The sequence below is a fragment of the Poecilia mexicana genome, unplaced genomic scaffold, assembly GCF_051168715.1.
Source record: "Poecilia mexicana isolate PSO_F unplaced genomic scaffold, ASM5116871v1 scaffold_16, whole genome shotgun sequence".
Lineage (NCBI taxonomy): Eukaryota > Metazoa > Chordata > Actinopteri > Cyprinodontiformes > Poeciliidae > Poecilia > Poecilia mexicana.
The window spans coordinates 22814720-22840538 of NW_028263385.1; the positions used below are offsets into that span (position 1 = coordinate 22814720).

General features: G+C 37.1%; 2 protein-coding genes across 2 annotated transcripts in view; one reads left to right on the forward strand and one right to left on the reverse strand.

The window, feature by feature from the left end:
* dnah5 (dynein, axonemal, heavy chain 5) overlaps positions 1–16681 on the reverse strand; it is an 89474-nt gene extending 72793 nt beyond the window's left edge. The window contains exons 1-11 of the mRNA XM_088013652.1: positions 16530–16681; positions 6485–6619; positions 5890–5974; positions 5596–5756; positions 3159–3377; positions 2729–2866; positions 1781–1957; positions 1476–1589; positions 1253–1360; positions 920–1042; positions 483–698 (exon numbers count right to left, since the gene is read on the reverse strand). Of these exons, the coding sequence (XP_087869778.1) occupies positions 483–698; positions 920–1042; positions 1253–1360; positions 1476–1589; positions 1781–1957; positions 2729–2866; positions 3159–3377; positions 5596–5756; positions 5890–5974; positions 6485–6619; positions 16530–16619 (1566 nt within the window). The 5' untranslated portion in view covers positions 16620–16681. The remainder of the gene's footprint in view (positions 1–482; positions 699–919; positions 1043–1252; positions 1361–1475; positions 1590–1780; positions 1958–2728; positions 2867–3158; positions 3378–5595; positions 5757–5889; positions 5975–6484; positions 6620–16529) is intronic.
* A 1063-nt stretch (positions 16682–17744) lies between these two features.
* The window catches only part of triob (trio Rho guanine nucleotide exchange factor b), a 99532-nt gene continuing 91457 nt past the window's right edge, over positions 17745–25819 (forward strand). The window contains exon 1 of the mRNA XM_088013894.1: positions 17745–18121. Within this exon, the coding sequence (XP_087870020.1) occupies positions 18052–18121 (70 nt within the window). The 5' untranslated portion in view covers positions 17745–18051. The remainder of the gene's footprint in view (positions 18122–25819) is intronic.

Genomic DNA, 25819 nt, shown 5'->3' on the forward strand with positions numbered 1-25819 from the left:
AGAACAGAGAACTATGCTAATTAAACTACCCCAATAGTATGATAGTATGCAATTTTCTACATACAAAACACATTTTTCATGTTTTCACCAAAGAAAACTCTTAACAGATGCCAATGAAAGCCTGCATATTATAACGCCACATAATTTTTTTTCTGTTTCTGAAATAAATTTCAAGTAATTGCTAAATTTATGTTACTTTCATGTAAACACATATGGTTCATGTACAATTTCTATAAGGTTCATATATTTATACCTAACGCCTGTAAGCTGTGAGCATTTGAAACCAAAGTCAAATTCCTTTTTCGTACTCACAATCTTGACCATTAAAGCAGATTCTGATCTATTATCTTTCACCCGCAAGAAAGTGAAAACCGCTACAGCTCAGGTTCAGCTAGCAGAAATAACATCAACATTTTATGGAATTCAATTCTGCACCATGAGAAGAACTTCATAATTTTGATTTGGGAATACTGTACACCTACTTGAAATCTGGTAGCCATTGTTTCAAGTCCTTCAATCTTGGAGTCCTGAAGTGCAGAGTAGGTGGACATGGTGTCAAACATTTTGAGGATCTTGTTGAGACGTCGCTGGAATGTGTCAAACTTCCCAAAGATGTACATCTCACTGATGTCAAACTTTCTCTGAGATGGAGATTGCTCCAGCTCCTCCTTGGTTTTATGAAAACACAGCTGGTACTCCTGAGCAACACAGTTTGAAACAAAGCAAACTCATCTTCATCCAACTGATGCAGCTGGGTTGGTTGGCTGACTTGACTTACAAACCGTAATACCAGGACTGTTTGTTCGAAGACAGAACTAAATTGAAACCACATCTAAGAAATCATAATAGGGGACAAATGCATAACAAAAAAAACCTGATGAATAAAAAAACAGTTATTTCAATAAGGAATACCCAATACCTGATTTAGATGAATTGCAGCTTTGATTTTATCAGTAACCTCTTGTTGAGGTTGGTCCCATATTGAATTGGAACCATTATTAGTGATGTAGGCTTTGCAAGAAGTGATCATCTGATTTGTGACCTGGAAGTACAAAAGGTTTTGTCAATTATTTTCAGTCTGAGAATTTTATCATGTGTACAGATTTTAAAACATTCACATCACTTTGCTCACATATTCCACCTATTTACTGCTGCTATGCAACTTTCCTTTGAGTTGATTGTATTTAGAGGCATTTATATCACAAGCGTCCAAATTTGGATTAGAACAAAGTAACCACCGAATTTGCAGTACCTTAACAAAGAGTGATGTTAGTTTTTCAGATGTGTTATAGTAGCGAGAAATGGTGTGAATCATCTTGATGGCATTGATCAAACCAGGGATAGCATCCACCATTGATACCTGGAAGGAGAAATATTTTCCTTTTGTAAAATCATAAGTTTGAGGAATGTTTGGTTCATTTTTCAGACATAGAAACATGACACATGTTTGCTTTGTTTGTTTATTTTTTACTTACAGGGTCACTGTTGTAGAGTGGGTCAAAAAACTTCTCTAAGCTGTAGAGGTACTTCACGTTGTCTTTGGCCTCATTAGCTGCTTCAGTAATCCTTACGTCTAGTTCCCGCCATGACTGAAGCAAAAAACAAAATAAAAAAAAACAAAAAAGTAAACACGCTTCTTATGATTAATGCATTGCTGTATATTATTCAATGAAAATTTACATATAAAGTTTAAAAGAATAAAATTAAAGTTCACTTAGGCAGTTCACATCTTTTCAACATGTGGTGCATGTTCCAGTCACGAATGAGCATCATTTCTGACCTTAATGAGTTTAGATTTGGCCAGTAGGAGAACACCCAGTACAGCACTGACTTCCAGAGTTTTGAGCTGGTCCAAAAGATAGTTGAAGCGAGCCATTCGTTTCTTCCAGTGGTCCAGTTCAGCACGAGGCCCGAGGTCGTCAGCCTCCTTACGGAGCTGGTTACTCTCTGCGAGAACCTGGAGAACAAACCTATACGCTGCATTTGCTAACTCAATTTATACAGTTTGTAATTAATTCTTACAAACCAAGAACATATTCATCTGGAAATCGTGGAGTTAAGTTGCAGGACATTTTGGACAGACTGTTTTGTCCAAACTTTGAAATGTACACATAGTGATTACACAGTAGACGTATATTTTTTGCTGCAGTGACTGATGTTTAAAAATCGAATCAGCCCCTAGCTGATATTCTAGGCTGCCAACTTTCTAACTCAAAACTAAATATGATTAGGTATTGCTGTGTTCCCTGAGCCCTAACATCAATTGCAGATTGAAAGGTCTTCTCTGTGCATTCAAAGACTTCACAGTAAATTTAGGGATATTTCATTTATTCCATGGATAAAGTTCACCGATTTTCTGTAACTTGCACAAAAAACGAGGAAGAAAAAAAATGTCTGTGGTTATTAGCTGAGTGGTTACATAATGCCAGGAGCCATTATGTCAAAACATTGGTGTAATTTATTAGGCAGTTGATACGTATTGGGCTACCTCTACTGATAAACTTTAACAACAGCATTTACTTGTTGTCCAGTTTTATTTTTTTCTTTATAGATCAAGTTATGTTTTTATTATATTGTTGATGCATTCTGCTTTGTCATAGACAATTCAAGCAGACAGAAAATGAATCATCGCTCAAATCCTGTCCTTAAGCAGTTCAGCAGAACAGAAAAGCCAACCTGACTGAAGCTAGTTTCAACATGAAATATACCTTGGAGAATATTTTCTCACCTGTTCTATCTGTTTGATCCAAACTTTCACACAGGCTTCTATTTTTTCTGTGGCTTCTGCGCTGTTGGCTGCTGCCATGTAATCTGCTGGGGATTTCAACACCCGCAAGTCAAACTTGTCACACTCCTTCAAGGTAACCTGGAGGGAAAACAAAAGATTTTTTTTTTCCTCTCTCTTTCATCTGGATGTAAGTTTCTGCATGCATATCCATTTTTTTTTCTGCTTAGAGTACAGATGTTCAACAGAAAGAACATGAACTTCAAATAAATGTCAAAGCTATTTCCATAGCTTTAATATTCTTTACCCTTTATTTTAAATGTTAAATATCTCTTGTGTTCATAGGGTTACAATAATTGCTATTAATGTGATTTGAATTAGATGGCTGTTACAATCTTTCTAATTTATTTGTAAAGTGGTGTCTGTTACGCACCTTTTCTTGTAGACTCTCCTGTGCACTCGCCAGAACAGACACAAAGCTTTCAAGTGAAGATATGAACTCTTGTTTTACACTCTGGGCCTGAGGACTAGCCAGATCACCCCAGCCATGGTTTACTTTCCTCAGTGTGGGAATAAAAATGTCTGAAAGCAACTGCTCCACACTTTTTAATAGTCCAACTTCTGTTGTATCCAACATATTGAAGTTCACATCCTGCAATTTCAGAAATATGTGCACTGATTACATAAATGAAAAGTTATAGTATTTAATCTTATTATTTGGATTTATGTATAACCATTTTTTTTCTGCAAAGCCAAAAATCAGGAAAATTCTCCTGTGATAAAAAAAAAAAGTGTCATACTCTATCATAAGTAGAAATCTATCCCCGGTATGAAAAGAAAAACAATGTTAAATAGAGCTAAATATTATGATCATGAAATTAAATAGTTTATGGTCTTACAACACAAGACATAAAATGCTTTTTTTTGGGGGGGGGCTCTTGGGTGTACTGGCAACACTACTACATCACTACAACACTACATGTGGGCATTGCCCCACAGGAGCAATACAAAACAATGAGCTTTTTTTTATTGATACAAACAAGTATAGAAGATTTTCTTGTTTACGATCCAACATTGACCACTAAAAGGAGGCATAAACATAGCACACCCTTCAAAGACACTTGATGGAAAACTAAACTGACTAAACTAACACTGTCTCTAACCAACTGAAAAGGTGGAAAAAGAACATTTCTTGTGGAAATTTCATAAAAAAACTTAAAATGTTTGAGCATTTTTATTGTGAAAAAACCTGGACTTGTCTAGCCTATTTTTATTTGTCAGAAACCTTCGGTTTGTCTTTTTTATCAGACCCGACGCCGGCTCCGCCCCCATGCGGAAGTAGAGCAGACCTCCTACAAACAAACAGCGGTACAATGGCAAAAATAGTGGAACTCAATGAGTTACAGGAGACGTTTTTTGAGTCATTTTTGCTAAGCCAAAGCTGAGGCAAAGACAACAGACAAGTTTCTTGCTAAGGTCATTTGCTGGAAACAACGAAGAAACAAACTTGTTAAAGCCCAAGTCTTTTGAAGCCAGAGGAAGAATGGTGTGCACAAAGTCTCACTGGATGTCAATGCTACGTCTGCCGCATTTTGAACACGTCCAAAGCGGGTGAGTAAAAACTTAAATAGTCCGTCTGTTGACAATCTGCCTTCAAGAAAGTGCTTTTAAATATATAGTAGCATAAAAAGGTGTGCTACCGTTGTAATTACATATAAGATCAAGTATAACTACCTTCACTTGCTGATCTTTGATTTAACTATCAATAAGTCTAGTTATGACAATAAATGGGAGGTTTACTACCAGTTATCTTTGTGCACTGCAGACGAATACATATGGTGGTTGCCACCTGTATTCACGCGCCACTTCTTAAGTGTTTTATTGGTGGTTGACAAACCAACTTAAGGTGTTTTTACCGCCACCTGCCGGACTGGAGTGTGAACATCAATGATAACCAAAGGGAATTTCACTCGCTTTCCTCATTAGCCTCAGAAGATATTGTAAACTGTTTGTACTTTGGTTACTTTGGAACTGTTTGTGCCTCTGGTGGACCCGCTACATTTTATTGTTGAAATTTAACATAAACAGAAAGTTTTTACATTTAAAATACAAAAGAGATGTTCACTTCACCTCAGTTTAAAAAATATAAACAACATGGTTTTATTTTAGATCTATTTCACATAAGATAGTTAATGGTTGATTTTTGCCTTTGAAATAAAGCATTTTAAGAATGAAAAGTACCACTCATTCATGTTTGTTATATGACAAAAACGGAAATGAGTTCTATTCAATATATAAGTAAAGGTCTATCTGTTTACCATCTGTGAAACAAATCTACATGGTGTATCATTCTTTCTGCTCCTTTTGCTATAACCTGTAGCAAACAGTCTTTTACCAGCAGACGTGATTAACTTTCCTGCAGGCAGCATGTGGGCAGCTACAATCAATGAACAAAACAACATGTGATATCACAGTGTTATTGATGAACACCCCTGCTGTCCCACTTATCTTTAGACAAAAGAAGCATTCATGGGCACCATTTATCCTTCAAGCTTCACTCATAAATTTAACATTTTTTTTCAAATGTTTTGTTAGATTTAGTCAAATACCTTTTAGCACTGCATTCTGACTGAAACAGATGTTGAAGTTCTGTTTCGTTTCTGTTGCCCCAGAATTTATTTGTTCAGAACAGGTCGATAATATGTGTAATTTACTTACTACCGGGTTTTATTTTAGATCTATTTCACATAAAATGAAATTTCTCAGGTCTTACTCTCAGAGTCCAGGCCAAAGTTGTATTTTAATCTGAAAACATTATTTATTCCTATTAGAGAGAAAAGGCCTCTGCTTTTATCGAAACACTGACTCACTCTGTGTATGTTCTCGGAAGTTATTGCTTTCAAAGTGTTTGCTCTTGTGAAGAAGACGCAAACTCCGGTCAATGCCACGTCCCTTCCATCAGTTACAAACACTTTCCTTATGTGACCTGGCTGGTGGGAATCAAGCCGGGTGGGTGGAGAGGTTGCAGTTGCTGAAATAAGGAGTTAGTCGTCAGTCTACGTTACTGCTGGACCGTTTTCTATATTATCACTAGCAACAAAAATAATTGCACTGAAGATATTTAGTCAGTTTTGATTCACTGAGTGCTCTTTTTTTCATGTTACCTCCTTCTGCGAGTTCAGTGTCCTGATAATAAAACATGAGGTGTGGAAGACCACTTGCCACAAAGAACTGTCCCATACGATCAATCTGTTCCAAGAAACAAAATAAATCGGCATCATGAGATTTTGCAGACATTGATGGAAAATGTTATATAACACTGAAAAAATAACAACCAGACTGCAAAATAATTTTTCAAAACATCCCAAACAGAAAAATGCATAGTTTCAAAATCAATTCAGTCTAAATCACACTTTTTTTTCAGTACTAGTTGCGAAAATTCAAGTAGTTTATAAATGTGTGCTACTAATATGTGATAATGTCCTATGTTACAGTTATCATTGCACATTTATTCATTTGAAATCATAGATAATTTTAAATGAACTTCCTGACTGCTTATTGTAGTCTTTCCTAACTATTTTGTGCTTTTGCAATGCCCAGGACAACAGATAAAAATACCACATAAAAAAGAAATGATTGAGAGCTTTCACTTGGTTTCTTTTCAAAATTGGCCAAATTATATTCTTTGTTTTTTGAAGGTTACTTATTGTTTTCTCGTTAAACAATAAGGACATTTAAGATAAAGTTTAACTCACACACCTGATTTCCTTCCAGAATGGCATCTTCAACATCAGGCTTCTCCAGTCCCAGGCATGAAGCCACAGTACTGAGGATGTAGTCATGTCTTCCGTCCAGCTGGGCGCGCTTAGCCTCACGCTCCTCTTTTAGCTTTTGCTGCACAAAAAAAAACATGTACAGATAGATGTTATTGTTGAACTGATATGGATGAGCTCTGTAGTAAAAACTAATAAGTACTTCAGGTTGATTAAGTACTGATTTAATTTAATCCATTAAGCAAAGGTAAAGTCATTGTGTGATTCAGCAAAAAGTAATAACTAATAAATTTGTCCATTAGATTAAATATATTTTTTAAATAATTGTTGTTTATTCATTTTAAATGTTATTTTCCTGTTTAACATAAACTCAGACACAAACATATTCAAATATTCATCTTAACTTTTAAGCATACGTCTCCATCAGAAGGTTTGCGATCTGCACTGAGTTGCCAGATTTCACAGCTTTTTTAGCATTAGGATAACGCTGCACACTACAATTACAGGAAACGTACCATTTGGTCTTTGTCTTGGTCTTACACTTAAAAAACAGTATGTTCCGAAGCACAAGATATTCTAATGAAGTTTCATAGTGAAACTTCTCATTCATTTTATGAACAAACAGGCCTTACAGGAGTTATAATAGCATAAAATATTATGGACGTTTGTTCTTTTGCAGGTTTATTACAGCGTATCTGAAGAAGATCAAAAAGCAGCCAGGCGGAGCTAAATATAACACCACTGACATCATAGCAAAGTGTTGAAGGATACATTTCAAAGCATGGTATAATTAGAGTCTGAAAGTTATGATTTATGGAAACAAAGGCTGTCACTAATACATAAAAGCTTAGGTGAATGAACATGAAAATACAGAGAGTTTTTTTATTATTATTATTTTCATAAACTGATTAAGAAAAATGGTGGAAAAATTGGGTGGGATTAGCTTCAGTGTAACTGCAGAAGAATAATCCTATAAAAGCTTCAAGGCTGAAAAGTGAAAACTGAAAGGAGTTTTTTTTTAGTTAGACCCCGGGGGATTGGCTAGTGAGAGGAGGAGCAGGCCGGCTTCCTCATTTAGAGAGGGTGTCAGAGTTAGTAAGAGCAGTAGCACATTTGGCCATTGGAAGCTTTAGAGTTTTGGCAATGTGCAAATCAGAATGTATCAGGAAGGTTAAAAATGGTTTTGGTAAAGATCCCCGAGGTGACCCAATTACAGTTGTTGATGTTGTTAACAGTGCTATACTGCCTTAAGGATGATATTGAGTTATAATTCTGGGAAGGGGTCTGCCTGCATTGAGTTTGCATGTTCTTCCACAATCCAAAAATATGAATGTTAGATTAATTGGTTGCTCTACATTATAATACTTCGGTATGAGTCTGTCTAAGTCTTTTAGGGCTGTGTGTTTCTGTGTTGCCCTGTGATGGACTGGCTCTCCAGAGTATCCTGCCTCTCTCCCAACATCATACTTTATGTCAAACAAAGGTATTATGCATTAGAGCTGGTCCCTATCAGAATCAAGAATTAAATTCTAGATTAATAGAACCAAAAACTAAATAAGATCATTTTATTCATTTTCTATAACTAAAATGATCTTTGAAAATGAACATTAAGAATCGACCTAAAACAATAGTTTTCTTTACTCCAAGAATGACTTGTCCTCTCCCTGGCTTTGGTCTAATTTTGAGTCATTATGTCTGACATTAAATCTGAGAAAGAAAAAAAAATGAGTTTTAGTTTCAGAAACCCATTTTCTCCACCATCTTTAATCAGATTGAACCACAACAGAAGTAGAAGGAGAGCCTTATATTTAGCTTTTGTTTGTTTTACTGTTCTCATTATTCTCTTTCTTATAAGGAAAATTATTGCACAACCAACCCCTAATAGGTGACTAGTGGCAGTAAAGTAGACAGCCAATAAGAGAGATGTAACTTGTATGTTTTTTTTTATTAACTGCATTATTAAACAGCTGAGTGACAAAGTATAGTAAAGTGTATATCATATTATTTATCATATCTCCTTTAAGGTTGTAGACAGGAATTAATGTATTTGGGGTTTTAAAAGAAGAAGAAACTGAGTATTTTTTTATAGGGACTGTGATGATAGGCATTCAGACAAAGAGCTTTGATCAGCCTAGTGAGGGCTTTTAAAAAATCTAGCATAGGAAATGTGGTAATGCAATTAAATCGGGATAAGAGGTTGTTGTGGCTGAATGCAAGAGTCATGTTCAAGGTAATGGAAGAAAGCGGTAAGAGGATGGTTTCAGAGGTTCATATGCAAAAAAGGCTGCTCTACCTCTGCAACACTGTTGGACCACCAATTCGGGATGTCTGTGAGTGTGATTAGGATTCACATTACAAGCCACATCATTCAACTCCAGTAGTTGCAAATCGATTCACACAAAGAGTTTGGAGATTATAGTCATAACTACAAGTACCTTTCATCACTTACTGATTGTAAGGTACTTGTAGTACCTCATTTTTTTAGATTTGTAAAATTTAAATGCATGCACATACATGTTGCATTTTTATGATTCAAAGTTTATTATGAATTGCCTCTTCTAACAGTACACCATAAAGGTAATAGAATTGCTTCAGATTGTGATATTCATATTATGCGTTTTGGGACAATTTCACTTTCACTGTGAAACAAAATCCCAATTGTAGTCCCACAAGTAGATCAATCACTTTTTTTGTTTGTTTTGCTGACTGTTGTAGACGTGACAAAAGCACTGTATCATGTGTGCTACTGAGAGCTTAGTGAGATGGGGCAGAAAACCAAAAATAAAAGATAGACAAGCTCTGACTAACCAGAAACACAAAGAAATAACAGATGTCCCCATTAAAGTTAACACACAAGTGTATAACATAATACTTGTTTAAAATTTGGATGCGTTTCGTTTAATAAAATCTAGTTTAGTCTTTCAGCAAGATATTTTTTATCAAATTGGTTACAATTAAGTTTGGAAGACTGGATCAGTCAAATATCCCAACAGCCTTCCAGCACTGGAGTAAACTGGGCAGACAACACCCTCGTGAGCCTTTACTGGTAATCATTTCCAACTTACAGGAACAAGGCTAAGAGATCTAACAGAACCAGAAGAAGCCAAAGCTTGTTCTGAGAAAAAAATAGGACACATATAACCTGCCCGGGGATGTTTTCTGTTTTAGAAGTTATATGCACAAATTTAGAGTTTATGTTTCTATGCAAAGAGAGATAGAGGCCATTTAAAATGGCTATCTTCATTAACTAAGGGCCTTCAATTCCCAAACTATTAATAATTCAGTTTAAGTGGTTAACACCATCTTGTTTGTTTATTAATCAGTATATAAATTGTATTACCATTAGTTTATATATTGTTTTAATGAGCAGATGGAGTTTGCAAGAATAAAGTTTGCATTTGAAGAGACTTTATTTTGCTCATAAAATATTATTCTCCTTCATCTCATAAAGTATACAGTTTATAGTCTCTCTGAAAAAGAAACTTGGCCCAATTTGAGACTTTACTTTGAAATAGATAAAAATACTTTATCTAAACATACTGACATAAAAGATAATGCTCCTCCTTTAACATGTACAACCTAGTAGTGAGACATTTTACCATGTGTTCCACATACACATTTAACACATGGTAAGTACGATATATGGATATATGTAGCCATATATCGTACTTTCTAAAATGGCTAATACAAAGTCACTTAGATCAATTTAAAACTAAAAGCAATGTCTGAGTTACTTCACTTTTACAGTGCCTTTAAAAGCACAGCAAACTGATAAAGAAGTCTTGTTCTGTTCAGGCTCTGCTGTGAAACCTCAGGATATGGTCGTGCAAAGAATTATTTACATTTAGGTTTAATAAAGTAGCATTCAGTTGAATTGAACAGTTACGTACAAGTAGCACAGATGCAAAGAAAAAAAAAGTGGTTATTGATGTCAGACTGAAAATAATTTCTTATCTTTTAGAAGATTTCCGAACAAAACTCAACCACAGTGGCATTATTGGTCAGACATGTAAACAGTACACACTACAGCTGTGTGGGGGACTTTTCTTTAACGTTTTGCAACTTTTCTCTGTCTTGAGTCCTGAGTTTCTAAACGGCAACATCAAAAAGCAAAAATACATAATACATAAAGTGTTATGCTGCACATAAATTTAATGAGCAGGTGGAATCTATGCCAAAAGCAATACAAAGGCACAAATAAACAGTTTCATCCAATGGTAGTCACCCATGTTTATTTCTTTGCATTACACAGAGGGGAAACCATTCAGAGGCAGACTCCCGTCACAACAGTACAAACATTGAAATCCTTCAGAAGTGAACAAAAGCCCAGGCAGAGATAAGCCGTGCCAAACTGGGCAAGTCCTATACTGAACTGTCAGCTCTGAAATTAAAAAGTAAACTGTTGTGACAAAAAAATAAAAAAAATACAACACAACAGGTTATCATGCATGATGATGCATGATGTGAAAAAATGGTAATATGCTGCCAAGCATAGAATTATAACAAAAACGAAAACTCGTTGAGTTTATTTCTGTTCGTTCCATTTCCAATGTCATGGTAGGAAATGAAAGAGCTGAAGATGGCATTTAGCAGGACAGTAAGAGAAGTAGATGAGAACGGAAGAAAAATATCGTCAGCTGGCAACCGAGTCACTCAAATTATTTCTCTTACCCGAATGACCTTTGAAACAATTTGTCTCCAGTGCCTCTTCCTAAACATCTGTGACATGACAGCTTGCTGATCAGCACCTCACCTCTCCTGCATCTTCTCGATAGCCACCTATCACTTTCTCATCTGCATGTGCACTCGCACCTCGGAAGGGTTAAGGCTATCAGTTGTCAGTGTTGACTACCCAACCAGGTGAGCTGCAGCTGGAAATGCTATCTATATGGCTAATCGCCACTCCACATACAATTTGAGTTTAGCACCACATGGAGACGTGAAAAAACAAAAGTGTGTAGATGAGATCCGGTACTTAGTTTACAGATATTAACGCATATAGGAAATTTTATTTGATCTTCTTCCCAGCATTTTGTCCCTTTGTTTTTAGGATGTGCTCAGTGAGCAGAATGCAGTAGATATTTTGTTGAACAAAAGGTCAAAAGCAATTAAAAGGCTTTTTTTAATTTTATTTTTTTATTTTTAATATAATACTAGAAATACCAGTAAAGCTTTTAAAAAATGGTTTTGATAGTTGGCTAGTTGTTGGAAGGATTAATTGAACCTGATTACATTTCAGCTGCCTGATTAACCTAATTTTAAGGAGCGATTATTATTTTTCATGATTTTAAGGTCAGGACTATTGAGAATCTTTTTTTTTTTGTCTTTTATTTTACATTTGACCTTCTCCTGACCGTATTAACAGAGCTATGCTAAAACCTTTTGTACCACTTGAGCTAAATTAGTAATTCTCCAAATCCAGTCCTCATGAGCCGGTGCCCTGTAGCTTTAAATGCATCTATGCTCCAACACTCCTGAATTATAAGGCCAAGTTGCCTCCTGAGCATCACTAAGATGCTCCTTTCTTTAACCTTTAACCTTTCTTTAATACCTTTAATATTTGTTATGAAATAAATGCATGAAAAATTTGCACTTAGAGCTACTTTTTCAGAAGGAACTTATCTTGTATAAAGTCCTAAGACACAAGTTGAATGCTTCGTAATGAAGCGTTCATTTGACTCAGTGGTGGTGGAGTCAGGATGCATCTAAAAACTGCAGGACAGTGGCTCAAAGACTGGCCGAAATTATACCAGTGCCACCATTTGAATTCCAAGGTCAAATAATTTAACCTGATAGCCAAATAGAGTTTTCTTGTCTTTAATTAAATAGCCACAGGGGGAGATCTGTTTGAAACAGCATCATGGTGACCAAGGAACACAAAAGAAAATAGATTTTTAGTCAAGGCCACCTAACCCTAAGCTCCATTCATTTAGACGTTTCCATGGCACTTTATGTCGTCAAGAGGTCGAGATAAAAACTTCCTCTTGAAAATGGTACAACCAACTTGTGTCTTAGGACTTTATACAAGATAAGTTCCTTCTGAAAAAGTAGCTCTAAGTGCAAATTTTTCATGCATTTATTTCATAACAAATATTAAAGGTATTAAAGAAAGGTTAAACCCATAAAGACCAGAGAAACTTGATAAATTTACCCACAAATCAATTTATCAAAGTTACTCTATGTTGGAAAATTAACCCCAGAAAGATTGTATTTCAATGAAATAACATTTTGTGTAATATCCATTGCTCAGTGACGCATAAAAGCTATAATAACCAATAAACCCCCAAAACATCCCATTTCATTTCTTTGCAACAACTTTGCTAAATATCAACTACTCATGCACTACCATACCTCACAGAGAAATATCAGTTCTGAACTTAATAGCTTCCTTACTCAGGGATACAAAAGAAACACAACAGCTAATCAATGATGAATTACAGTCAGCCAGCGCTAATTGAGCAGCTAGCTCGTCTGTAACATCAGAACTCTTGGGTCACCTTACCTTGTTTTGATAGTCTGGTTTAAAATGCAGCATAGTTGTAGACGGCCTTTCAGACTGGCTGTCCTTTTTATATCATTCCAAACGCTTAGCTGATTTAGTTTTTCATGACATTAGAGAACTACAAAGACAAGACAACAGAGAAGAAGTGGTTTTACTGCACTATGGGAGCAATCAGCCTCCTTGTTTGGCATGAGAGAAAGGTTAGTGCCCTGAAATTATCAGAGCGTTGCTCGTGAAAGGGTACTGCTAACTAGATAATGTGGTGTTGGATGACGTCCTGTCAGCATGGTAATTATCATGGTCCCGCTCTCACCTTACCAGACTTTTATAACAATAGGATGGAGAGACAAAGGAGAGTAAGGGTAGAAAGACTGTTTGGTTGGGGGGGGGGGATGTTCAAACACTGACTCTCTTGAAGTGCAAATGCACTGCAAACACATGTGACCTATATGGTGAGTGAGTGTTGTGGTTTCACACACTCGCACCTTCATTATGCTGTCTGAATGACCATTGTATGATTGTTTTACTCACATAGTTAGAGCAGTTGTGTGACAGCGAACAAACGGTGCCATTAGAAGATAAGTTTATGATACATTGTGAGTTAATATGCCATCTGTAAAAATAGTAAAATAGTTGCTTATACAAACCACATGTAACAACCTTGAACTAAAGACCACAAAAATACGGTATTTTTTTAAGTATGTTTTTGTTTAATTCTATGGAACTAATCAGTATTAAACATCATAATTATAATTTCTTCATTTCGATATCATTTCAGCTCACCTAGCGTCTGTACTTTTGAGAGAAGTATTTGCATTTATTTCAAGCCTGCAAATGCTAAAAAAGTTTTGCAGTTAAGAGAGTCGTTGTTGACCATAATGATCTCCCAAGAGAAGAGCAGGAAAATCAACAGAGTTTGTCAGATATTTATTTTTCCAAGTCAGCTGTGCCTACAATAAGATGGCGCACACAAACACAATGGTGGGTTGTAAAAGGTAAGGCTACATCAGGGAAGATATCAGTGTCAAACCAGAAAAATGAAAGGCAAATGACAAAAAAAATAAAAATAACAGAAAAAGGAATCAATGTCTGTGTGAGCAGTTTTAACAAGTAAACTGGACAAAGCAAGATTATAGTCAGCTAAAGAAACAATCATGAATTGTGGATAAACTGGTGATAGATTCAGTGATGAATGTTAAATCTGGACTGGCCCAAAGAGGTGTAACTGGAGCAGTCAGAATAAATCTCCCTGGCAGTCGTTATCTCTGCAGTGTATGTATTGGTGGGCATTGACATTTTAAGACTTTTCTTTCTAGCAAATCAAATAAATAGTCAAAGGCATAGCTAGCAAACAGTCTGAGTCTCAATCCAATTAAAAGTTTGTGCTTATCTGTTAACTGTTGTCAGAGAATGTTGCAGTCTAATTGATAAAAACTTAGAATTTCCATTAGTGAGCTCAAAGATCAAGCTGTGATAAAAGCAGTTGGAGATCCAACAAAGTCAACAAGCCAGGTTGAAAAGGCTAAGCAATTATGCACTATTTTAATTATTCTAGTATCTTATTCAGATTACTTAAAATGTTTCTCTTAATTGCAAGTGTAAGTCAAGAGTCCATGGTCTTCAAGTACGTTTATTATTATTATTATTATTATTATTATTCAAATCTATGCTCAGCAGTGAAAATGTAGACACCACATACAGAAAACAATTTGTTTAAAGATTATGCAAATAGTGGTTACAGTTCAGAGTTATAAGTAATGATTCATCAGTGGACTGCACACTGGATTGGAGCTTAGCACTGTTGCCTTAAAATTCCCTGAGTCTGAAATCTGGCAGTAGATGCAGAGGAGTATTCCTCAAGCTGAATAAGACTGTCAGTCCAGTTCATCTGGTCCCTGGTAAGAGGTTGGGTCATGCAAGGATAACTGTTGTTGATCAATTTAAAACTACATGATACACACAGAACTCTGACCCAGTACTCAGAACATGTTCAAGAATAAATTAGATGTCTCTAAGGATCCGTGTGTCGGAGAAGAGACAGAAAAGCATAGCAATAAAATTTGGTTTGGCCATGAGTTGATATTTCTGTGTTGAACTTTCTGCTTGTAAGCTGCCACGAAACAAGAGAGTGATTATGAATTATAAATGAAGAGGCTGGCTCCCCAAATGAGAATACATTGACTAAGACAGGAACAGGTCTGTGTTTTCACTGGAAATATTTAAGCTTACCCTGCAGGAAAAAAAAAAAAAAAGTTAAAATGTTAAAATAGATGTGGGACCAGTTATATTGATCACGCATTTCAGCATACATAATGGACAGATGATCTGTTTCTGATATATTTCACTACATGATAGATGTAGTGAAATATATTCCATTGTCTGTTTCTGTTAACGTGACACTTGGGAAGTTGTCCATGTTTGGTCAGAGCTGATGGCACAGAAAAAAGCCCCGTTGATATTCTCTTCAGTGGAAAGAAAGATATTGTAAAACTCTTCTTCCATAGAAAATGAATCTAATGACATTGTAGGATTCATGAGGGGGTTTTGTACTTTAGAATAGTGTAGTCTGTCCAGAAAAATGGTGTCCTTCAGTGATACAAAGTTGGCACAGTCTAGCATAGGGATACTACTTTAATAGCTGGTGGAGAAGCTGTACATATATAAACCAAACAACTTCAATGGGATTAAAATAAACCAAATTTAATTAATCTACAATGAAAAGAAGAAGAAACTGCCAAGGAATTGTTGACTCAGTGGTTCTGAATGAATATTTCTCACCAGCTCAAGACAATAAAGCCAACCTGATATAGTACTGCAATATTAAAAGTAAACTTTGACTGCATTCATTATCTTTGTACAGCATTTTTACATCTAGGCAACCCTTGTGGAAACTATTTAAGGAATGTGCCACCATCTTGTGGAGAGATGGCTACAGTACAAACAACACGATGCACTGCTGTAATGCCGCCATTTTTACTCTACTTTGTTGCACCAGGGAATCTAATCAAGTGGATCTCCATGTATTTACTAAAAGGCTTTCAGGATTTAAAGTTGAAAATGAAGTGTGTAATAATTCTATAAAGGCATCTGTAAACAGTTAAACACTTTTATATTAACAAAAATATAAAGTTCTACTTCAAAACCTTTAGCATTCGCAAAATTATACAAACAGATCAAACTAGCTGATGCTACCACATAGAAAACACTGGAGGTTTGTTTTCAGTCCTGGTTAATGTTTAAGCCAGATGACTGAGCTGTTAAACTTTAGATGAGCAACAGCGAATGGTCAAATCAAGCAGTCACTTTAAAATGTATCAGAAATTAAAAATGATAAATAAGCACATTTCAAAAAGTGATTAACATTTAATGGGCACATTTACCTTTTTTTTTATTTTACATAATTAAAAAAAGAAGCTTTTCACCAGTTTAGAGATTTTTTTGGGGGGGAAAAGCATTACACTCATCTTCACTCTTGTGTATTATTATTATTATTATTATTATTATTATTATTATTATTATTAGCCCAAACCTGCATTTCCTTCTGCATCTCCACAGACATAGACGACTGGCTGGTCCTGCTTCTGTAGCTGATCTTAGCATTCCGGGAGCTGAAGGACATGGCTTCAACTTTTCTTCCTTAAGAAAACTCCTCATAGAAGAAAAAAAATTACCCATACATCCAACCACTGCTCCTTTTTTTCTTTCAAGTTAATTTAGTTAAGTTTGCAGAGATTTTGCAGAACCCTTGCTCTTCGAAGCACTTGTGTTGTTAGTTACCAGGGCAACAAAGGAGCAAGAAGAGAAAAAAAATAGTGGGTGTGACGTTTTTCCTCTCTTCTCATTTTTTGTTTCCTTTTTCACCAATTTGTCTTTCAAAATAGACAACATATAGAACATGAAATGCATGTGACATTGCATTAAAAATATCAATGTATGGAGAGACTGGTAACAATCAATTTGCACTATCATGGCAGTGTTCAATGCTTATCTAAAATTTTTATGACAGTATTACAATTGCCTTCGACAAGTAGAGAAATTATTAAATTATTATTTTTAATAAACCTCACTTTGAAATAAAAAGGACTAGTCCTTTAAGTTGTGCTTGCGTTTAATAACCCTCGCAGTGCAATCTATTTGAACAACCCCTAGATGGCAGTAGCCCAACGTATATAGGAAAAAAGACTGAGCCGGAGCTCATAGGGAGAACTGGGTTAGGTTTGTGGGGCAAATGACCTCATACTGTAGCATCATCTTCATCAGCAGGAGATGAAGAGCGAGTGAACTCATCCTTTCATTTTACTATCATTTTGTCCCGCATATGGGCAAAGTCATGCTAATATAATACCGATAACATGGAATAGCTTACAATATGAGTATTCCTGTAGTCCGACATAAAAAAAAAAGATAATAATCATCTAATTAGAAAACCAAATATTTTATTGACAAGAAATTGGACAAATTGTTTGCGAGAAGGTAGTCTATAAAGAAGAGGAGGCGGAGTAGTTCCCGGTGGATGTTATGATGTTATCTGTCAGAGCATCTCCGCTTAAGCAATTAAGACAGGATCCTGACACCCACGCAGTCCGCATCAGCACCGCAGCGTGTGGCGCACATCAAAAAAGAAAAAAGAAAAAAAATTGGGTGGCGCACATTGCACCAAACCTCCCCCCCCACCGCCCCCCCAAACGGAATCCCAGGATATCCCACCCTCACCCACCCCTTGAATCGGAATAGCCCTCCTTCATCTGTTCTCCTCCTCTTTTACCTCCGCCTTCTCTCATTATCGCCCCCCACCCTCCTCCCTCTTCCTCCGCCACCTCCTCCTCATCCTCTGCCTCACGTCCCAACTCGGGAGCGCCGCCGATCGGTCGCCAGGATTTTCCCCTCTCGGCCAAAATGGAGGAGGCTTGTCGCTCATTGAGGGGATAGGATATTATGGATCGGCTTCAATGAAAGTCGCCAGGATTCGCATTCGTTGATCGGTTCCGACTTGAAGCAATAGAAACAACCCACGGATACCTAAAGCCGTTTCTGCCCGAGCGACCGCAGCCATGAGCGCAGGAGAGGGGCTAGATGAGGCTGCAAAGGACGCGGCAGACATAGCGGCGTTTTTCAAATCGGGTAAGTAAGGAGGAGGAAAAAAAAAAAAAAAGGGGCGAGTCTGCCTCTGACAGAGCCGAAGCAAAAGCTCTCCGTGTGTTTACCTGCTAGTCCTGGAGGTTATTATTTACAGATGTCACAAAATGCCTACGCGTGAGAGACGCGCGGCACACCGTGCGTCTGAGGGGCTGGAGGCGAAACAGTTTGTAGTTATTTACATCATTCCAGTCGAGCACCGACCTGTCATATTGCAGCGTTTTATGGGAACAGCGCGAATATCACCCTCAAATTTTCCGAAATGCTTATTAAACAGTGTGCCCATCTCGGGGTTGGACCAAATCTGTTACGAGGTGTAAATGGCTACAGCCCCGACAATGCTGATTGTTTTGACGTAACATCCATCACGAACCCATTGACGGCTCACAGAGCAGCCTTCAGAATGCATGCATAGAGGCCAGTCGACTTAAACAATGTGAAATATGTAAAAGGGAAATATGGAGGTGTCTGTGCAATGGGCCCCTTTGATGTGATGGCATCGTCAAAACAAAATAAGGCTGGGCCTGTTTACTTTCAAACCCTAACAGTCAAAACATCATCATCTTAAGCAGATTCGAGCAGGGTGCACTCCTGGCCCTATAAACAATGCTTTGCAAAAGTATTTATTGCTACAACAAACTTGATTCTACTTAATTGGAGGTGCATAGCAGCACAGTAATGCATAATTGTAAAGGGTATTAGTATTTTATTTCAATAAAAGTCTGAAAATGGTGGCATGAATATGTGTTCGTCCCACTTTAATCTTATTATAGCTAAATAAAAACCAAAATTGTCCTTCGGAAAACACCTAAAACTTGTGTGCAATTTGAGCTGAGTGTAAATACAGCTGTTTTTAAAGGCCTCCGACTGGTTCCAGAAGTGAACAGAGAGATTCACGGAGACCAAGTACCTCAGCATACAGGTCAGGGATGAGAAAGCAACATCATCCAAAGCATTGAGCATCTCACAGAGAACTACTCAAATCTACTGGGTGATGGTAGGAACACATTTTCTTCAGGAGGTGAAGGTTCACCCTTCAGCAGGGCAGCCACTGTTAACATACAGGCAAAGGTAAAACGGCTTGGTCTAGATTAAAACACATCCATGTGTTTTAATGTTCTAAATATATTCTAAATAGCTTGAGAACTATTTATAAAAGAATAGGGAAATATTTACAAACTTTCAAGTATACAGTTCTACCATGACATATCATGAAAGAGTTCATTGGATAGGAATACTTTAGCAAGACTCTATTTATTTATGCTTATTGACCTCCAGCATGTTTAGCTTACAAAACAGAGTCTTTGAAAGGCCCAGTTTCAAGTCAAAGTCCAAGATGGTGTCCAGATCAGCACTCACCAAAACAACCAGCTGTCTCTGTCTCCTTCAGCTGCTTCCCTCTGTGACACTTGGTGCCTTCGGGTCTGCAGGTCAGCTTCCCCTCTAGCCAAGAGCAAGCAGGGATGCTAACTTTTTCTTGTGTCCACCTAGATGAGATTGTAAACTCTTAGTTATCATTGATTTTTCTGACTTGCACACCCAGATATACATGGACTATAGACCATCCTGTTCTCTCCAAACTGCCACTGACAGTCAGACAGTTAGGACTGTTGTAGAAATGGATTGTATTCAAATGCCTTCTTATGTCTGGCTGGATGCCTGCCAGTGTGTATTTTCCTATAGCTGTGTTGTACCCAGCCGGAAAGTTGGCTTGCAAGTGAAGCTGGGTCTGCTTGGATGTTTGTGTAGCGGCAAATGCAGTTCATACAGTATTCATGAAGGAGACAGAAATAGTTTGTACCCTGAGGAATTTTTTAATGTGTTTTTTTTTTTTTTAAAAGAGACTATTATGAAGCGAAAGTATGGAAAACCAAGTCGGTTGGGGAACAGCACAAGAACGCTGTTGCAAGTTGCGTTTGTGGCACACAGTTTAGAACCGAGGGTTCTGGAAGTTCTCAGACATTTTGTTCACATTTTCTATTCATTCCAGGGGAGAAAAACAACTTTTATTGATTTCCATTGTGTTTATGACCTTCATAATGAACATATTAAGTTGTATAAAGAGTTTACTGCATTCAGCCTGTGTTTTATTTACTGTTTTTATTCCTGAACAGTTCAAAGCCAGTTAGTATTGTCACTGATGTCTCATTTGTCTTTGCTGTCTTTATTATCCATCTATATTTGTTTTCACAAACGCAGTCTGTCTAAACATGACAACCCTGTTTATTTGGTCATACAGGCACTCCATATGTGGAGTGCAACAATCTCCCCCTAATAGATGCCAGCTTGTTGCATGTTGAAATCTTTGTACACAGCTGTAGGGTCTGGCTGATCCCAGTGCGTTTTATTTCTGGGGCTCTGTTTACGCTTTAGCTGCCCTCCTTCTTCAGAAAAGATGAAAAGCAAACATGCTACAGATTCTTTTGCCAAACAATAACTTTATCGATTGACTGGCAGCTTGATTAAAGTGAGATGCTAATTTCTTTATTAGTCAGATATGGAAGTATGGTTGTAGCTTCAGAGCTAGTTGTTTGGCTGATTCAATTTTAATTTGCCTCACCTGGACGGAAAGTATTATTATTGGCTTTTTGCAAGACTTGATGCTTCTTTCTGCTTGATTATTTTCAGGGAGCAGATGGTGCTTCATCTCAAGCCCACTCTGTTGCTTTGGATTACAGCTCAGCTGCTGAGTCACCCTCCCAGGTTGCTCATGCCATGACTTCACATCCCTGCTTTCAAATTGTGCCAAATATTCCTAAATGCCAGTGGCTAAACGGACAATATAACTTTATCACTTGAGTTAAATAAAGGTAACTTAAGCCCAAGGTCTCACTTAAAAGGCATATTTCCAGATTGTCTACTCTTCAGTTGTGCTTAAGGCTTTCATCCATCCTTTCATTCACTGGGTATACCTACTTACCTATGCAGGGTCATTGGGACCTATCTCCAGCGGTCAAGTGGTGGGTTACAGACTAAACAGTTTTGCTAGTCCATGACCACACAGAGATACAAGGACAAACAAGCCGCCACATACTCGGTCACATGAGCAATTTAATAAGACCAGTCGACCTAATGTGCATGTTTTCATACCGTGGGAGGTAGCCAGAGAACATGTAGAGAACCCACACTTGTACTGGAAGAACATTCAAACTCCATGGAGAAAGACCTCAGGCTGGGATTCGAACCCAGAACCTTCTTGCTGCAAAGTAATAGTGCTAACATCTGTGTCACCCTGTAGCCTGTCTGTCTGTCTCTCTCTCTCTCTCTCTCTCTCTCTCTCTCTCTCTCTCTCTCTCTCTCTCTCTCTCTCTCTCTCTATATATATATATATATATATATATATATATATATATAACCAAATCCAATGAAAATAAAAATTATAGAAAAATCTATACTTATTTCATGTGACTGAGGTCAAACTGTTGTGTTCACAGCCAAACAGACTTTAAAAAGAAACTGATATCTATCTATCTATCTATCTATCTATCTATCTATCTATCTATCTATCTATCTATCTATCTATCTATCTATCTATCTATCTATCTATCTATCTATCTATCTATCTATCTATCTATCTATCTATCTATCTATCTATCTATCTATCTATATAGATACACACATATATATAAAAAAGAAACTAAATGCAAGGTAGATGAGCACATGGTGAAAGTTACAAAAGACTGTTACATTTGGAGGAATCTGCCATTAATGCAAAATACCATAACTAACAAAGAAGAAAGTAGCCATAATGTATACATTACTTCAGTAAAAACTTTCATCTCATAACTATATGGCAATTTGTACAGTGAGGAGGAGGAAGTCAGAAACAATCTTCTCTGAGAGGCAGCAGCTTGGAAACTGGATTCAGGTCAGTTAAATTTTTCTATAAAGCCAGCTGACAACAAATATCGTCTCAATGCATTATACGAAAAAAAAAAATCTATTCCATCCAATCATGCACTGTTTCAAGGTCAATTATATATTTTCCAATTTGATCCCAGTTATCAAACAATGCACTCAGTTTAAGTTTATTTTTCAAATTGACTAAAAAGTTTTAAGTCTTATGAAACTCAGTGACTTTCAGCATTCACTCCTTCTAGACCAGCATGAAGCATAAGCGGACTGTCGACTCCATTGTGCTGCAACCGAAGACGCAGTATCACACCGTAAAAACTCAGCTGCTATTTTTCTTGTGAAAAAAAACAAACAAACTAGCATTTGTTTTACCCTAAAAGGTTCTTTCAAGCTAGTGGCATGCAATGATGAGAGAAGCTGAAATCCTGATTATAGTCAAAGTCAAACACGTTCTCCATCATTTAGCTCAGACATTGAAGAAAATAAAATAACTCAGCGGTGCAGGTAATTATTGTAAGTAAACATACGAGAGGAAATTTACGACAGAACAGTTATTGTTTTTATGAATATGGTCTGTAGATGGAACAAAATGTTTTGCACTGACAGAAGATACAAACACTCTGAGCACAGATTTCCTGTTCCTGCATAGCTAAATAGGGAAAATGAAGAGTGCTCACTTCTTCCTTTACTGGCTTGCCAATAAGGAGCTACATAAATATACAATATTTTCCTTTAGGAAGATCCTTTTTAACACATCAATCTGCTTTCTTCTGACAGCATGCATTTGCTTTAGACTGCTCCTTATGACATGGAGCTCTCAGTACTGCAAGGCAGATTTCATCTCAGTAAGACCTGATTTAAAGGGGTTTTAGTCGGTTTATGTCCAAAAAAGGCACGGTCAAATTATTAATTGGCTTTGAAACATAGTGGAAAGTCAGGATGTTATATTTGTTGGCATATTGATGAAGATTTGTACATTTTGGGCTTTATGTTGCAATTAATAAGTAATTGTAAGTCTTTGTACAGGATGCATGTTTTGTCCTTGTAAATCATTTTTGCAACACAAGAATCTTTCTCGGGATTTCAAATATTTTAATGAAAAAATTTCAGTGCTTGAGGCAGATTTTCTCAACGAGTGGAAACAGACGCAAAATCAATTTTCTCAAGGTTTTGAAGACACAAGATAGAGGCATTTTAATTTACACAGAAACAACTTTCTTGTGCTGTTAAAATGCTTGTTCAGATATGTGTACATGCTTACAGGCACCGGTTAGTCTGTGCTAAAGTTGCAGTTTAGGGCTTTTAAAGACCTGTATGTACAGCACTGTAATTTAAGCTACAGCGTATATTGGAAAAATATTGTATTCCCAGAGAAGCGACATGAAATGCACATGTTCAAGTTACTGTCAGTGATGAACAAAAAAAAAACAAAACAAAAAAAACATATCCCTGTTTCCAGTATTGCCCATCACATATTTATTTTTGTATCATTATTCCCAGTCCTACTAAAGTACTTTTGTATCTACAAGTTTCAAACTCGGCAGCAGAATGTGAATCCCTTCTCACTTGACCTTTAGCAGGGGTCAGCAACCTTTACAAGCCAAACAGCTATTTTTCCCCCCCCCACTCCTGCGAAATACAATTTTTATGGAGTCACAACACATATATTATCCTCTGGACAAACAGATAAATCAAGTCTTAGATATATCTATTATTCATTTTTCATGGCTGATTTCATGTCTTATATTTTTAGAAAGACAAAAAAAAAAATCTGACTTATTTACATAAAGAAAATGAAATTATTTCTATGACCTGAATGGTCCATGTCAAAAAAGCTAACCCAACAGTACTAAGCCCTGATATCCACTGCAAAAAGTACAGTGGACCAGTATGACAGTATAAGTTGTAAGGGGAAATACTGGACTGTGGAATGAGTGAGATGAAGTCGAAATTAAAGATAGCAGCAGCTGTTCAGTCTGTTGGCGCGCACAGGACAGAGACACCTTATCATCCTCCAGTGTCCATTTAATCTGAGCAACATGTCGATAGGCAGATCTTGATGAAGATAGTAAGATGCATAGGATGCTGCACAAGACTGTATTTAAAGCACTGAGTGCGTTTGGACAACAAACCTTGGCAAATTTCCTTACATGATGTCAACAGGAAACGTGATCTTCTGTCACAGGGACTCGTGGATTGTGTGCACATTGCAGAACTATGATTTAAAAAGGCTCAGATGTGAATAAAGTTCTGTTGAGTTCATGCAACATTCGGAGCAGTAGAAAAATGAAGACTTGAATCATTTTTGATGGATTGTCCTGGAAATACCTGTATGAAAGCAATATGATGAAACACCCTTCAACTTAGACCACAAACAGCAGGTGTGGTGTATGTACTCCGTAGTACATTTGAGATTACATTTGGGAACAACATATCTCTTAATTAACCCCGATCAAATATGTTGAAGCACTATTGAGACCTTGTGGCAAAAGTAAAAATAACATTTGCACAGTGGAGCATTTTTGAAAATGATTATTTCACATACAGACTCTAAAGTGATTCTTAAATGAAGTTACTGGTCCGGCAATTGCATTACTTTGCCGGACTTCATGCTGAAATTCAATTGTCGTAAAGGCAGCCAGATGTATGCTCCTGTTAGCTTTCATTTATACAACAGATTTTCTTTTGCACTAAATTAATACTGGATAAGTATGCGCATCAGTGCAGTCTGTCTGTTTTCTTTTGTTTTTTTTTTGCTGTGTCGAAAATAATTGTAAATGCACGCAAGCTCAGTAGCTACTCAACAATTAAATTAACACTGGTTGCACCAGCTTTTGACTTTGTGCGTTCAGTGACTGAGGATATAATTAAGATGTGAGCATCAGTAATGACACTGCCGTTATTGACAACTCAGTGAGCTGTGTCCCTCTGTGCCCACAGCAAACCCAATGACCTGTGCCAGTACAAGATGTAATGAGAGCCGAACCATCGAGCAGTGATCTCTCATTTTCTTGTAGTGCAGTCAGAATTGACGGGAGCTTAATGACCTGTAATATCACCTTGCAAACTCAAGAGCAAATCTCGTTATTCTGCTGATGAGATGGAGGAATTTCAACTAGGGGTGAAGTCTGCTGCTTAAAGCGAATCTGCAGCGATGATCCATATAGTACATGTCTAAGAAAACATGCTCGGAGATCATAAATGGGGCAGATTTTGTGAGGACAGATATAGGAAGGAGGAGAGAAGACAGGGAGCTGAGGAAGGATCTCAAGACAGGATAAAAAAGGAGAGCGAGATGCAGAAAGAGAGGACACAACACACTCAGAGGGATAAACAAGCCTTCACTCATCAAATTATAGATCTCAGGCTTGGGTGGAGCTCAACCCGTAAAATGTAGGCTGTGCTGTTCTTCCTGAGGCTTTAACCTTACGGTTAGATCCAGAGGCAGCCTAATTGGCAGTTGGTCAGAGTTAAAGATCATAAGCTTTGACTGGCATTGCCTTCACCGCTGAATCTCATAGGCTCACTCGCACTGTTAACTCTCACTTACTGAACTCAGCAAAATGAGACCGCTAAATTGAGTTATTTTGACATCCGAGTAAGGTCCCGGACATTCTGTTGGCCGCTGTTAAAATTATTTGGATCAAACTTTGACTTTATTATCGCATATTCATTCAACCGACAGAGATGAATGTCATCATGTTTTCTCTTTCCAGATGTTGAGAGGACTAGGCTACAACATATTTTCAAAAAAGGAATCTGTAAAAATGAATCATGCAGACTGCAAGCTGTGGCCATGACGAGTGGCAGAGCGGTGGTCTGTCGGAA